The 15,984-nt window shown below is 34.4% G+C and overlaps 1 protein-coding gene across 4 annotated transcripts in view; it reads left to right on the top strand.

Annotated features, from left to right (window-relative positions):
- The window catches only part of Ldh (Lactate dehydrogenase), a 52,462-nt gene extending 37,185 nt beyond the window's left edge, over positions 1-15,277 (top strand). Inside the window, exons 1-6 of one of the 4 annotated variants that reach the window (XM_066285968.1) lie at positions 8,337-8,489; positions 9,714-9,860; positions 10,339-10,501; positions 10,558-10,860; positions 10,976-11,217; positions 14,675-15,277. In XM_066285968.1, coding sequence (XP_066142065.1) covers positions 9,735-9,860; positions 10,339-10,501; positions 10,558-10,860; positions 10,976-11,217; positions 14,675-14,839 — 999 coding nt within the window. In that variant the 5' untranslated portion in view covers positions 8,337-8,489; positions 9,714-9,734 and the 3' untranslated portion in view covers positions 14,840-15,277. Of the gene's footprint in view, positions 1-8,336; positions 8,490-9,016; positions 9,036-9,713; positions 9,861-10,338; positions 10,502-10,557; positions 10,861-10,975; positions 11,218-13,914; positions 14,301-14,674 lie in introns of those variants that run through there. The other 3 variants (XM_066285967.1, XM_066285969.1, XM_066285970.1) reach the window with 3 other exon arrangements.
- Positions 15,278-15,984: the final 707 nt, after the last annotated feature.

A 15,984-nucleotide genomic window follows, 5' to 3' on the forward strand; every position in this document is an offset into this window, starting at 1 on the left:
AAAGCTCGGTAGGAGACATAATATCGAAGTATAAAAATGAAGATCGAATTATGCCGTTGAAGCACAAATAAGGGAGTTGCAGCTTTTTAAAGTCGTCAAAAATGTCAAAATTTCGTCATTTTGCGCGAAAATCGTTACTCTTTGGCGTTTTTGAAAGGCTGCAACTCCCTTATTTGTTGTTCGATTTTGATCAAATTTTCAGGATATATGAAGAAAAATCCCCTCTACAAGAATGTTAAAACCGCATTGAAAAATTTCCACCGCACAAGAAGTTTTCAAAACAGAGTTTTTTTTAAACGCTGGAAAGCACTCTAAAAGTTAAATTTTCAAAAGTTGCTCAATTACGCAAATTGAGTTTCGGTTTGAATTTTCATTATACAAAATTTGAACAAAATCAGTCAAAAGTTACGGTTTACAGAATTTTTTTCGGCTGTACGGATACTTTTTTGAGTGACTGTATGTTTTTTTGTTTATGAATTTATTAAATATTAGTATGTAAGATTGAATCTATTTATTGGCAATTAAATTTTTCTTCCTCGTTTAGTACACAGTCTATTAAATCCTATAATAAATGAATTCTAGTAGGTGTCTGAATATTTTTGTGATCCACTGTACGATCGCCTCCCTGGCAGGCTCAGACATGTTTTTGTGTGCCGATGGAAATGTATGAATACTTTTGCTGGCTAATTTTGACATGTTTGTAAACAATTTGCAATAATACTTGTAAACAATATGGTTTAGTTAAAAAAATATTATAGTTTAGTTGCTTACATGTTGACGTTTAGAACAAAAGTATTTAGATCATGTTAGAATATACTAGTCACATTGCTATTACATTTTGTTTAACAGCGTTACAGGTGTATGAATACTTTTGTTGACTACTGTATACAGGGTGTTTCCTAACTACGTGTAAAAAATTTAAAGGCGTAATCCTCGACTGATTTTGAGTCAAAAATGTCTAATAAACATATGTCCGCAAATGCCTTGTTTCCAAGATACAGGGTGTTGACTGAAAGACGTTGAAAAAGGTTTTAAAGGTTTCTAAAGGTTTGGTGGTATTTACTAACTTGTTTATTGTTAGTTTTTGTTTGCTACTTCCACTACTATAAACAAGATAGTCAGTGTTATTTTGGTGTTTTACTCTCTAAAGTGAAAGAATTTAGTTCTGTGTCCCAAAAATCAGATTATACCTCAGTTTTGAAAATTTTTCAAATGCCTAATTACACTAATCAAGAAATGGCCAATATGGTTTTTGTTTACGGCCTTGCTGATGGTAATTGTCTTTTCTAAAATTCAAACACCCAAATTGAGTCATTTTGGAAATAAAATCTCTTTTTCTCGTCACATTTCAACACCCTGTATCTTGGAAACAAGACATTTGCAGACATATGTTTATTAGACATTTTTGACTCAAAATCAGTCGAGGATTACGCCTTTAAATTTTTTACACGTAGTTAGGAAACACCCTGTATAAACACCGATGGCACCTTCTCCATAGTAACTTTTATTATGCTTTAACGTGGCATTGTCAGTTTTTTAATTCTACGTTTCGTCTTTGCGAAACCTTCATCAGCTTCATTTTTTTTTGTAATAGAGGCTCGATGTTGTGATATTAGATTTTGAAAGCATTTTTTATTCCTAATTCAACGATGTATAACACTACTGTTTAATTGCATTTTAATCTTTTTTTCTGTTTTACTAAAAAAATTTCCTATTACGCACCTGCACCTGTATAAATTCATATTCTTCTGGCGTTTTTTTATGTACCATTTACAGAAGAAGCGCTGTTGTTTTAAATCACTTGGTCTAATTCCTTGACAAATACTATACTTATGTATATATGTAAATGGATATAATTTTTATTTTTGTATAATACAATGTTTCGTTGATTTTGGTGCACCAACGTTTTGTCCGATGTAAAGCTAAACAAAATATTATGTTTGTTTCCTCATTGCTGGTGTTTTGCCGAGAAACTACAAGTTTATAAAAGAACCGCATGCTTTAAGGTTTGCCACTAATTTATCCAAAATCCTTTAATTTGGCGGTCTCCTTTCGGTATATTTATGCGAAAAAATACCCTCCGCAACAGAACAACTTTGGTTGAATCCAATGAAACATGCCACGATATTGAACTTTTCTTCAATAAAACACGTATTTAATACAAAAAATACTAATTATTACACAACACATTAAACATCAAACCAATGTGTTAAAAAAACAATGTTACTGGAAATTTAACTACGCCATTATCAGATTCATTTCGCATTCACAAAGCCATTAACACATGCGCAAAGCATGGTTTAGACTTAGTGATAATAAATAAACACCTAAATGACATGAACTGTCCTTTGATATGACTATTTGCTTATTCTAAAAAATTAAAAAATTATGTACAGGTCCGTAATAAGAATGTTTTTGATTGAGGCCGAAAAAAAGACTAAAATGCAATTAATCCATAAAGAGTAATAAATCGTTGAATTCGAAATAAAAAGAGTTTTGCAGAGTGTGTCATCAGAACATTCGGATTGCATTAAAAAAATGAAGTTGATGATGGTTCCGCAAAAACGAAACGTCGGTTTAAAAAACCGACAATGCCACGTTAAATGATATTAGAAGTTGCTGTGGCGAAGTGCCATCGGTTTTGGGATAGGTCCAATATTAACGCCAGAACAAAATGATATGTAAAATCAAAAAATTTAATTTTTCCAAAATATTTCAAAAACCAAAATATATTACGGAGATTTCTAAACGTTATTTTCTTAGGTTTTTGATTACACAACTTTTCTTTCGTTTAACCAAATCTCTATTTCTTACCGTTCCCAAGATCCCCATAGTAGCCCTCATTAATTTCGGACACCCTATATAGACAACCATGCCTTCTTCCTGCCAGAACTCATTTTCGAACTGAACGACCGAAGTTCCGATAAATACACACCTTCATCGTACTGGGTGCCTTGAAACCCGATGCAATAAAGACACATATTACCGGTGTCTCAGTGAAAACGAATACACCCAGTATGTTCCCATCTCGAGTCGAAAAATCAGAAACACGTTTTCGGTAAGTTCATGTCTTATCTATTGTCAACATCAGGAGCCCGATTCTATAGACACTTGCAAGACTGAGAATGAAGGTTGTGCCCAATGAAATTAGCTATTGAAACGTTTCGACCAATCAAAATCGCCAAAAATTTCAGTCTCACTCTTACATGTTTCTGTAGAATAGAACAACTGATGTTAAAAAGTAAATAGTGGATAGTAAATATCGTAATCAACGCCCTATATAGACCATTCAGCACTTTAAAGCATTTTTTATTTAACAAAAACCAGGACCAATGATAATAAATTTGAACATAAACTAGGACCAATTGCATTTAGTTGAAAATAATGACGTCACATATAGGACTAGGGTCTAAATGTTTAGCACCGGCACCATGAGGTTGGTTCAATATACGGTTCCAGTTTACTTACATTCAAAAGTTGGGTTCAATGCGGTTTTAACGGTCACGGTGGTACCTCGTTGTGTCCACAGCCGCGACCTAAAGAAAGAAGGGTTCGATGTTAGCACATATTTCCCGAAAAACTTTTGTGAAATTTGCAATTAAATAAGATAAAATGAGCATAAAATGGCACATGAAATATTAAATAACGCATGCGAATAAAATAGTACATTTATACTAATGCAAGAAGGTCATTAATTTGTGTTGTTATTTTCTTTCATAAAAGCAATTATTTTCATTGTTATACAGGGTGTCTCTGAAGGGTCTGTACAAACCGCTACCATAGATCTCAAAGGCGAAAACATGACGATTTAAACCAACTTACCTTAGTCCAAAATTGAACGGTTTTCAAAACACTTTTAAAACATGTAGGAAATCACAAATTTAGTCAAAAACAAATTTTATACCAAGTGATAAATTAAGTTATGACCCTTTAACTACAGTTCACCTAGCTCTGACAACGCCCTCTACAACGTGCGTGGGAAATGTAAACTAATTCTGACTTCTCGCCCCTAAAAACCCCCCGATACGACATGTTGTTTAGATAGTACCATTACAAACCAAATAATTGATTTTTTCCTTTTTTTTTTTGAATCTTCACATTTACGTCCGTTCTTCTTCACGTTTACGTCTGTTCGAATTCAGGCAAATTGGTATAAATCGACATGTTTTCGCCTCAGAAATCTATGGTATAATTTTCTATAGAATTTTTAGAGACGTCCTGTATAACGTTTTTAGTTCTTTACCGTTAGATTATTTTTTAAAAAATAATCATTTTAATGTGTAACAAAAGTATGCGGTGTTATGTCAACTTCTCTTAAGGCAGATAAGACGATAATGGAACAAATAGTTTCGTTGGCGGAATAATCCCGCGATAACACTGATATGTTTATTTAAATTGAAAAATAGAGATATTGAAATATGTTTTTTATTCTTAGATACGTAGTGTAAACAATTAATTATAATTGCCTCATAAAGGCGACAGAATGATAAACATTGTTTAATTACTAATTAATATGTGTCAAATTAAAAAGATACATTATTTATTTTTACACATAGAAAGATTTATGTATATCCCACACAAACATTGAAATGTCGGAGGCATGTTTGGGATCAATGAATATGTTAAGTAGACGTTTGATAATAAATAGCAAATGGGTTACGTTTCTGTACGTAAACGTAGAGCGTTACTGACGCCAACGCACTACGTGTGCCCTTAACCGTCTACTGTGAGGTTTTTTCACCCGAGGATAACCGGGTACTTCGCAATTGATACGAGGGTTGAGGTATCTAAGAGTCATGTCAAAGACAAGCGGATTCTGTTGTTTTTCTATTAAAATCCTGTAAAAATGTATATTATTTTCTACAATTTTTGGACTTACATTCTCTTCTCTCTTTCTCTCTCTCTCTTGGGTAATAAAAACGTTAAAGAAGAAGACAAAGAGAAAATAAAGTTTATGTAAAAAAAATCCAATAGGTTAATGGGTTAATATTACAAATACGAACCCTAACTACTATACCGGGTGATTCAAGAAGGTCGGTCGCCCTTATAACTTTTTTGTTTTTAAAATTAGAAAGTTGAAGGGATGAGTTTAGGGTCGTTGCACTGCTGGAGACGGCAAAGTAAAGGCACTTCTTCATCAGCAAATACCAACATATGTATCTCAAGGATGGCTTTGTATTGAAACCGATCCATAATTTCCTCAATTTTGACCGATGGTCTAACGCCGGATCGAGAAAAACATCTCCATACAGTTATGTTGTCACCACCACGCTTCACTGTTGGTTTTTGATAGTTAGAATCAAACCTGATCCCCATAGGTCGACGAATGTAACTTTTCCCATTGGAATTAATAATATTAAATTTAATTTCATCACTGAAAAGAACGGTACTCCACTTTGAAGGTGGCCAAAACAAATGTTCCTGATCAAGTTTAGTTCTGGCTCTTCTGTTCTTCTTAGAAATTAGGGGTTTCTTCACTTCAATCCTTCCTACTAATCCCATTTCCCATAACCGACGACGTACAATGCGATCGTTTATATTGATGTCGCTTTTGTTAGTGATTTCTTGCTTTACAATCGTGGGTGACTTGCCAGGATCTGCAGATAATTTTTTTGTTTTAATCCATTGATCGGTAGTGGCATTCGCGTTTCTTGGACATCCAGATTTTGAACCATCATTTACATCCCTATAAGTGTAAAAAAAAATTTTCTGATATGGTCCCTTGGCTGATTTTTAACATCATTGCAAGGTCTTTTTGGTTATAGCCATCACGTGACATTTAGACTATTGAATTTTGAAAATCTTCCGAAAAATACCTTTTCTTTGGCATATTTTGTATAAAATTCACCACACAATCGGACTGAATAACTGATGATGTCCCTATAAACAACAACACTACATAGCATTCCATACTTTTGTCCACACCTGTAAGTACCTTAAATCTAAACTTAACTGAATAAATTTTTTCACAGGAAATGTACATTATTTAAAAAAATGCAGCCTATCCCAACATATAGTAGTTAGGACTCGTAAAACGATAAAAGATCGTATAAAACTTTATATTCTTTATATATATTATAAATTTTTTTTAGGTATGCTTTTTATTTTTTTCACATTGCAAACCGTTCAGATCACTAAACCATTTAACCGTACTGTCAATGTGACAAATTCCGAATTCTTCCCTTCAGTAAGTAAAACTCAGTAAAACCGCTGCCAGTATGAACCAGTTTACATTAACATCACTTGGCCTATACGAGTGGCGTGCATGCTGCGAGGCACGACCAGTTAGTTATAACCCAGTTCAATATACTACATCTCCAACTCATACTGTATACTCATAATTTACCCATTAGTCACCGCGGAATATTCACCTTCGAGTGGTATTGCACAAAACTAACTATCGATATCGTAATATTGCGTCATTAAGAAATGAGTACTTTATATAATTCGTATCTTCCAATTCATATAAATAAAACAATTTTTTTCCACTTGTGGTTTTAAAACGTCCCATTATTGGGGGCCCCAAATATAGTCTGTACCAGGAAAGAATGAACAGCACGGGGATCCCGGAAAGGGTAGTAGATACAAAATTGCTTAAATTAGAAAAATGTTGCACAACTTAAAGCAAATTACTAATCTGTTTTTATGTCGATCAAGTTCCGAATGATTCCGAAGATATTCGGAAAAAAACGATATTGGTTTTCGTATTTTGCAAATAACTCTTATAACGTTACAGTTAGAGTTATGAAAGTTTTACTTTATTAAAACCCTTTTTTGAGAACTTTGTAGCAGTGTTGCCGGTTGTCTCGTTAAGTCCTTACTTTCGGAGATGAATTGTTAAACTTTTGATTTTCATATAGACGCAGCATCGAATATTTGTATTTTTAAAATCGTCATTAAATTCGTCTTTCGGCCCTGTACCACATGTGGTATTTTCTCGGAAACGCTATAAGTTATATCCATTAAAATATTTTTTGGAAAGCCGGCTATGATTTTGATTTATAGCAATAGTATACTATAAATAAACGCTAAAAAATCGAGGAGGCACATTAAATTATGTATAAGAATTTATACAGGGCGTTCCAAACAAATGCAAAACACACAATAGTGTGTGGCAAAAAACAAACATAATACTCCGTATATGGCTACCGACGAGTTTGACATTTTGTTGTAGAGGGTCTTAAAGAAAATGTGTTATTTTAAATTTTAAAAACTGAAGCATACGTGAGGAAGACGAAAAATGCAAAACTGTACTATCCTGTATATCAAGAAAGGATGCGTTTTCGACCATGGGGGGTCTTATGATTTCGTCAAATATCTCCACGACCATATGTTGCACCCTGTAAATACCGCTAATCGGTCACGATATCATCATCCCTATTGTTGTTTTGTTATGGTTTCTATGGCAAATAACGTCAAACGAAGCGTCAGTGTTGATGTTATGATTCAAGACTTTTCCAAATATAATTTGTACTTCATTTTGGTAAATATATTGCGATTTTATGCAATTTAGTGGCGAAAAAAACATCGTGTACGGGGTGTTCATTTTAATTGGCGCTCGTTTGTGCTTTTAGAGAAGAATGAACGTCATTCTCGGTTAGTTTTTCACACTTACTTGTGAGGGCAGTTTTATTCTCAAATAAAATAAAAGGAAAAAAGTAAATTTTTGCACAACAATGTTGAATATCGCATTCCTGAGCTGTCGGCGCAATTTCGAGCGAATGCACTTTTTATGTTCAATTCAGAAATTGCCGTTCGATGGTTTTTAGCGTGGCCCAAAGACCTTCGACACGACTGCAAACGAAGATTCACGATTGCTTGAACGATTGAATTCTTTTCAGCCATGACGGTTATTCAGAGCCATCTTTAGCAAAAATGCAAAAATTATCCGATGTGCGAAGCCCACACAAAACTTTTTTTTTCTGGAAAAATCTTTTTTCCAGCTTTCCTTTTTTTGTATGTGCGGTTTTTTTTATATTATTCTTTTTCATCACGAATATCATGAAAATTTCGCCTCAACATTTAAACGCAGAGAAAAAAAACGGAATGTCCATGGTGCGACTGGCCCACCGACCGCTTTGCACGCAAAAATCGGCATACTTCAAATGGGCAAATGTTAATACGTACAGCAAACGTACAATCCGCAAATACAATAACGAAACCGTGCGAAATGCTCCTCAAATGTCGAATGCGTTAATCCCAAAACATGCGGTAACTTCTTGTAAAATGACGAAATACGTGAATTCCCGTAATATCCAGCGATTTCAACCTATGAATTAATGAAAGCTGAAGCATGCGCCTTTTCACCACTTCTGTGTCATATTAGCTGGCTAAGGTCACCTTGGTTCAGTTAGTGTTTTGTTATCGTTGGGGTTCGGCCAGGTGCCGGGTGTCGAAAATTGTGTTTATTGTCGTGTTTGCCGGTACGTCGAAGGTGTGAAAAGTCGGCGTTTTTCACCATTACTAATTGAGTGTCAGTCATACAAAAAGTAAGTCTGGAACAACCGACGAATCTGCTTAATTTCGACGTTCTTAAAGTCGTTAGGGGTATTCCCGACCCCAGGGTATCCCATTGCTTCCAAATATGTCCCAGCATTCAAATAAGTTCTAACGTTAACTGAAAGTTTTTACATTTATCTCACCAGATATTTCCTATCTAAAAAAAAAAAAATCAAATACTTACCTACCCAACTTTAGAAGGTGTCCTTACTTACCCACCTGCCTACCTGCGATATCCATTCCCCCTATTTTGTAATGGTTGTGCATTTCGGCAACATTTATAAATACCTAACTGAGTGAATACATACGAAATACATACGGGCCTACCTAGGTATTCCATGTGGAAATGGTAGATTGCTAAGTGTAGTACCTATCTAAAACATTTCAGTAATATAAATTAAAATTCTCATGGAGGTACTAATAGGTTAGAGCCACTGTTGCTAATGCATCAAGAGTTTGTAATGTTGAGGTCCATGGCCTGATAATGGGCTGTGAGCCTTGGAAGTAACAGTCTATCTTTTGATGTACTAATAATAGTAAGTACCATCTAATTAGTAATATAACTATATATTATACACATGTATGAAATAATAAATATACCAACCATCGTACATTGGGTTTTATATGGTAGGCGCCCGTACCCCATAAATTTTCTTACATGCCATCATTGTCGTGTCCCATACTGTTATAGTATCATTTTATTGAACAATGTGTTGACCTTTATTCGACCGCTGGCGCTGGACGATTTATAAAATAAAAAAGCTATATAACATCTTTGAGGCGATGAGGTGATCCCAATTTATCTGCCTTGAATTCGGCAATGCGCCGTCCTCTATTCGACCTCGAATGATCAATGCATGATGTGCATCCATAATTAAAAATGAAAATTTTTAGACGTTCTTGCACAGTATGGAAAAGTGACAACTTTCCTTAAGTGGAAATCAGTAAGCAAAAGAAGTTCTACTATAGAATTGTTGCACGCGGTTTCACCACACAAAATCTGCTTCCAAAGGGTAGATAGTCAGCATCGTTCATGTTCAAACTGGAAAGCCCGCGCGGCTTTTAAACGCCTTAAACCCGACGCTGGATTTTCCAGAAATATCCGAGATGGACAGAAGTCTGGCTAAATAAATGTTATTTGTTTTTCCAATAATTGATAAATAATTGATTAAAATTAACATCGTTAACTATTACCTACTAATACTTTTTTCCAGGTATAAAATATAGAAGTCGCCATGGCAAGTACAAAAGAAACCCTCCTTTCCATGATCTCTCATCAAGCAGAAGAATCCGGCAACAAAGTAACAGTTGTCGGAGTTGGACAAGTTGGGATGGCCTGCGCATTTAGCATATTATCGCAGGTAATCATCTCTAGTTTCAGAATAAAATGGGAGTTTTTTCGCACTGTTGTGCATATCGCACGTATCCAGACGAACTTTCTTTTAATACCCCTCTGGTCTTGATAGTAGTAAACTACTGCCAAATCAAATATCATAAATTTCGTCCCTTAAAACTGTAAAAAGGAACAATATTTAATCTGTTGAATTCGAGTTGATTTAACACAAGCCATATTCAGGTTGGTTACATAACGGAGTTAACTTGAATTAGGATTTTTTTCTCAGTAGCTTAACCAATTTTGAGCCGAATATTCACCCTATCTGAATTAATTCTATATATTCGAGTTGACCCGGCGTAACTTGAATTCGAGTCGAATAAAAGAAAATACTATTGAATTCAATGTATATTAGTTATTGAATTCTCACATTGACGAACAACACCAAAAATAGTCATCTGTTTCCCTCTTTTCCTATTTCCTTATATTCGATTCTTGATTTTCAGGGAGTTTCTAGCGAAGTTGTATTGGTTGACGTTATGGCTGATAAGCTAAAAGGAGAGATGCTGGATTTACAACACGGGGCTCTGTTCTTGAAAAATGCAAAAATTATTGCTGATACTGACTACGCTGTCACTGCTGGTTCAAAACTCTGCATCATTACTGCTGGTGATATTCCTTATAATTCATCTTTACCATGTAACTCAATATCTGAGTAATTTTAGGCGTGAGGCAAAAAGAGGGCGAATCTCGTTTGGATCTGGTACAACGCAATACAGACGTATTGAAACACATCGTCCCTAAGCTGGTCCAATACTCACCAGATACAATTATTTTGGTCGTCAGCAATCCCGTAGATATCTTGACATACGTCGCCTGGAAACTAAGTGGTTTGCCTAAACATCGAGTTATCGGATCCGGAACGAATCTGGATACGTCCAGATTTAGGTTCTTGATTTCTCAAAAATTGGGAGTTGCGCCCAGCAGCGTTCACGGTTGGATTATTGGCGAACACGGAGACTCCAGTGGTAATTCAAATATACTTTTAACACTGCTGTTCTGAAAAAACATCAATTTGGCAATATTTATCACAATATGTCGGCTCACCCTTATCGAGTTATATTTTATGATAAAACGTTTCAGTCGCCATCTGGTCAGGAGTAAATGTAGCGGGCGTTCGTCTGCGAGAAATCAATCCATCTATTGGAACTGATAATGACCCTGAAAACTGGAAAGATATTCATCGGCAAGTGATCATGTCTGCATATGATGTTATCAAATTAAAGGGTTACACTTCCTGGGCAATCGGTTTAAGTGTAGCTTCGCTAGCTTCCAGTATTCTCAGGAATTCTAACAACGTTCATGCTGTTTCCACCTACGTTAAGGTAAGATGAATACATTTCTTTGTATAATTTGGTCTTGTGAATGAGGTGTTTAACTGTTTTGTCCGTCCCCAAATTAAATTGAAGAATTTGTTCACCTCGTTCAAATGCTGAGGGTTATTTGCACCTCTACAAGCGAAAAATATCGGTTTTCCCTTAAACATATTTCCTATTTATTTTTGGGACGAACAATGTACATATTTTGTGGATATTTTGTGATGGTAACAATGCTCAGTTTACATATCTTTAGTTAGTTGATACTTCAAAATGGTTAAATATTACCACATATGTATATACAACACTGCGTATGTACTTTAGATACATCGAATTTTTACCACTTATAGTTTTTAGCGAAACACCCTGTATAACATGTTTAAATAGTCAATCAACGCAATATTAGTTCGGTTCAAGTTGTAGCCATCACAAAAGTTTCCATCTTATAACACATTGCTTGGGGTTTCTATTGTTTCAATTGCCATGAATTTAATTTCAAACATACCATTCCTGTGCACTGTGATCACTATTACAATATAACTCGGTTTTGCTGTGTGGTTGCTTTTTATACGCGGTTAATTAGCGAAACGCCAGCCGCCCTTCAGATCATGAGTAAGCAGACACTGAGAAAAAAATTTAATATAAAAATTCTGTGGCTTTAAACGAACTAATTTTTTACTTTTTAAGTCAATTCCATATCTTGCTTTGCATTATAATGTGCATGATCTCAAAAATTTTGGACTGGGTTGCCTTAATTTAAGTTAGTCTGTATAATTCAAAGTAGCAGCAAGAATCAGCATGTCTATAACCACAAAGCTCTTATATGAAAGTTTTTTCAGTGCCTATTTTTACCATCTCAAGACAGGGTATTGTTTTGCTAACTAACAAATACGTGGTGTTACAAGGTAGATGCAGCACCATCTTTTGTAAAAGCCTCTATATTTTCATTTAAAAAATATAAAATAATCATTTGTTATATTTTTAGATGTACAATTTACATGTAGCGTTAAAACACTAATTCTTTCTCAAAAAAGAAAATTATGATGCAAAATTTACGTGTTTCCTAAATGAACGCATTGTATATTGTTTTTTTATTAAGCGGATTTCTTTAATGTCGATTTAAAAATGTAGGATGGGCCATAAGGATTATGGAGCATCAATATCTTTGGCATCTCCTTTATTACTAAAAGTTGAAAATTTTGTTCTCCTTCAGTCAAGAATGTATCTTTTTAATTCTTATAAAACATTTGTTCTTTGCCAAAATACCTGATTTCAGTAAAACGACATTCATTTCTAATTTTCATAATCTTCTTGCAGATGAGGAATAGATTAGTTAATAAAAAAATAAAAATAACTCTAATCCTACACAAGCAGTGTTGTAATATCTCTTTTGGTTTCGGTGTAAAGTTAATACCTATTTCTGCGATTTTGAAAGTGCTGTTGTAAAATGTGAAGGAACTCCAAAAATTCTTTTCGAAGGTTCCAAGATATCAGTTGGGGTCATCACGATCAATAGAGGACCCATATCATTCTGACAAGTCGAAAGACTATTCACAACTACATATAGACGTTTTCATTTTGTCGCACAATTCTCAATTTGGCTGCTTGTGCCTATATGACACCGCAAAAAAGAATTAACGATATCTTTTCGCAGAAAAGGCCTATTTTATCTTAGTGACATATAGACAGCGGTCTGAGAATATTTTAACGTTCAAGTTTGCGCTTAACATCCAACAATATGATTATTTTGAACGTTTTTACATAAATTCAGAGGCATTTAAAAAAGAGGGTTTTGTCTCTAACTTCAAACACCCTGTATATATTGACAGAGTGTTAGCGTATAATATGTATTACATACATATTTAACGTAATCCTTTTTGGGGTTTATTCGCTATGCTGTTTGATCGTTTAACGCATGGGTTCTATTCGTAGCTTCATATTACAGATAAAATTAATATCACACGGCGTGACAATCAATACATTATTGGGTATTAATATTCTCATCGATTAAGTGCATTTTAAAAACTATTTATAAGAAAGAAGGGAAATAGAGTGGTGCCTGCTGGTCAACGACTGGGTAACTGTTTAACATATCTGAATTATCTATCGAGTTAATCATTACCGGGATATAAATTATTGGCTTCATAAAACGAGCGAAGAGTTAATTCTCTGTTGATACCGCCCAAGAGGAAAAATAATTATTCTAACGTTAACGTTATTTATTACGTTGCACTTGTGTATTAAGATTGCCTTTGCGTTTAGGTATACGAATGGGTTTTGGTTTGTGTATGTATATTTATGTACTATAAGCGTAACCTCTGTGAATTCTTCCTGCCTGCGTCGATCAGCTACGAGGAACAAAGCAGAATGACAGAAAACAGAAGTGGGAGTTCGCCATTTTGTCAGAAAAAAGTTAAAGCTATGTTCTTAAATTACATACCTTTCACTCGAAAAATGGTAGAACGATCGGTGTAAATTGATGAATGAATCCAATATAAATGAACTGTGTAGATACATTCATGATGTTTACGACACGATTATATATCGCGGTCCTAAAGAATAAAGTGGTGGTATTTCTGTCGACCATGTTAAAGTGCTGACACAGTGCCAGGAATGAAATTCGTTAAGTATGAAATTTACTATACAATAAAGGTGTGAATCAGGAAAATTTTCCCGCCTGAATAAAGCCGGAGTTTTCGTCTTTAGGGCCTCCACGACATCGATAACGGAGTATTTCTCTCAGTGCCAGCAGTATTAGGCGCAAACGGAGTTTCGCATGCAGTAACTCAAAATCTAAGCAAGGATGAACGCTTGCACCTTCAGGGCTCGGCTAAATTAATGGAGGACGTGCAAAAAAGCTTAAAGTTTTAAAAAAAATTCCTTTTCTACCTCGCTACCACTTTCTATGCCTTTATCAGTACATATCTACTTTTAACTCCAATCTAGGGATTTAAGATTTGCTTACTCATACATCTTAATTAAAATGCATTTATTTATTTTCATGTAAATCTGTGTCAGTATATTTATTTAAAAAAGAGATAGAGATTAGATAAGTTTTTGAAACTCAATATATTACTTATTAAATAACGAAACGCCCATGAGATTTTATTTATTCCGACATTTCCCAAATTTTTACCATATCAAAGCGGAATATGAAGTGTATATTTTCTGCAGGGTTTGTCGCAAACCCGAATTTTACTACTAGAACGTTGAAAATCGCAAGAAGTAATATCTGGCTTTAAACAACTGGAATACTAATCCCAAAAACTATAAAAATACAGGACATTTTGAATATATGTATATCGAATCAGAAAATGAAAGCGCAGTTTTAATACTTTTGATACAACGGCTCTTCATATTGGTAACACACATTAACGTTTATTTTGTCCATATTGAATATAAAAAAATGGTAGGTAATTACCCATTTATTAATCGACTTTTCTGTACATTTTTTTTTTACTTTCAGGGCCTCCATAGTGTGGAGCAAGACGTATTTCTTTCGGTCCCTGCTGTGCTGGGCGAAAACGGAATATCTTACATTGTAAAGCAGAGTTTAAGCCCACACGAGAATGAGGCGTTGCTGAAATCGGCGTCTCTGATGGGTGAAGTTCAAGATGGTTTGAACTTTTAAGTGTATATAAGTAAGAGTGGTCCGGCTTTACAATATTATAAATTTATATTGTGACATAGCATTAGTTGCTTCTAGGATTTATCAAGCTTTATATATACATATATAATGATTTGTGTATGTAGCTGCTTTCCTGTGGTATTTGTCATGTTGGCAAGTTTATGTTGAATTACGCAACTACTGTAATTATGTAAGTATTCCTACTTACTTAGTGTTATGCAAATCTGCGATATTTTAGATCGAAAAGTTTTATCTTAATAGGTAACAAACTAAGTGAATTGAGTAGACCTTGCCTCACTGAAGCTTCTGACACAGTAATTTCTCTACTTTCGCAAGAATACTAGAATCCAGCAGAATCTTAACAGCCTACAGGGTAGCAAGAAAAAAGAATATATATGCAAGTACAGTGGTTACATAATAAAATTCGATCTACGGCTTATACTTCTTGCACTACCCTCAATATCCCAGTTTTTGCCCTGCTGATAATATTAAATAAAATTTCATAAAGCCGCAATCGCTGTTTATATTTATTCGTGTTGTTCAATTTATTTATTTCCGACCTGATTATTCTCAGTAACACACATTGTTACATAGGTTTATGTGTGAGACAGTTAAATGAGCTGTGAAATATAATCTAAACTAGTCTGTCTGTTATAGTCTTAGTCACCTTTTAACCAAATGCAAAAGATAAAATATATAAATACCCTATTTAAGGGATATTAGTTGAAAAAAATATTGTTTCATTAAGATACCTTCTTATCAGAGCACTGAAATAGTACAATGTCCAGCTGTTGTTTATTCCCAGGTCTTCTTGTTTCCTTGTCACCCTGGCTATTATTTACATTCTAAAGATGAAGCATGTTAACAAACATGAGGGTCTTTAGAAAATTTAGTTTTCTGATAGAGTATAAAAATCTAGGGATAAATAATTCATTCACCAAAATGTTAGGAACATATAGATTATTCTTGATTATACGTATTTTTTTGTTGATTATTCTACCATATACTCGCAGTAAATTTCAAAAAATGGCTGGTTAAACTGAATTTCTTTGTGACACTGTAACAATATGTAGCTTGCCTAGTATGGTCAACATATCCTCCAGATAATTTCATAATGCCAAAAACTACTTTTCATAGTTTCAATAAGC

The sequence above is a fragment of the Euwallacea fornicatus genome, chromosome 9 (genome assembly GCF_040115645.1).
Source record: "Euwallacea fornicatus isolate EFF26 chromosome 9, ASM4011564v1, whole genome shotgun sequence".
Lineage (NCBI taxonomy): Eukaryota > Metazoa > Arthropoda > Insecta > Coleoptera > Curculionidae > Euwallacea > Euwallacea fornicatus.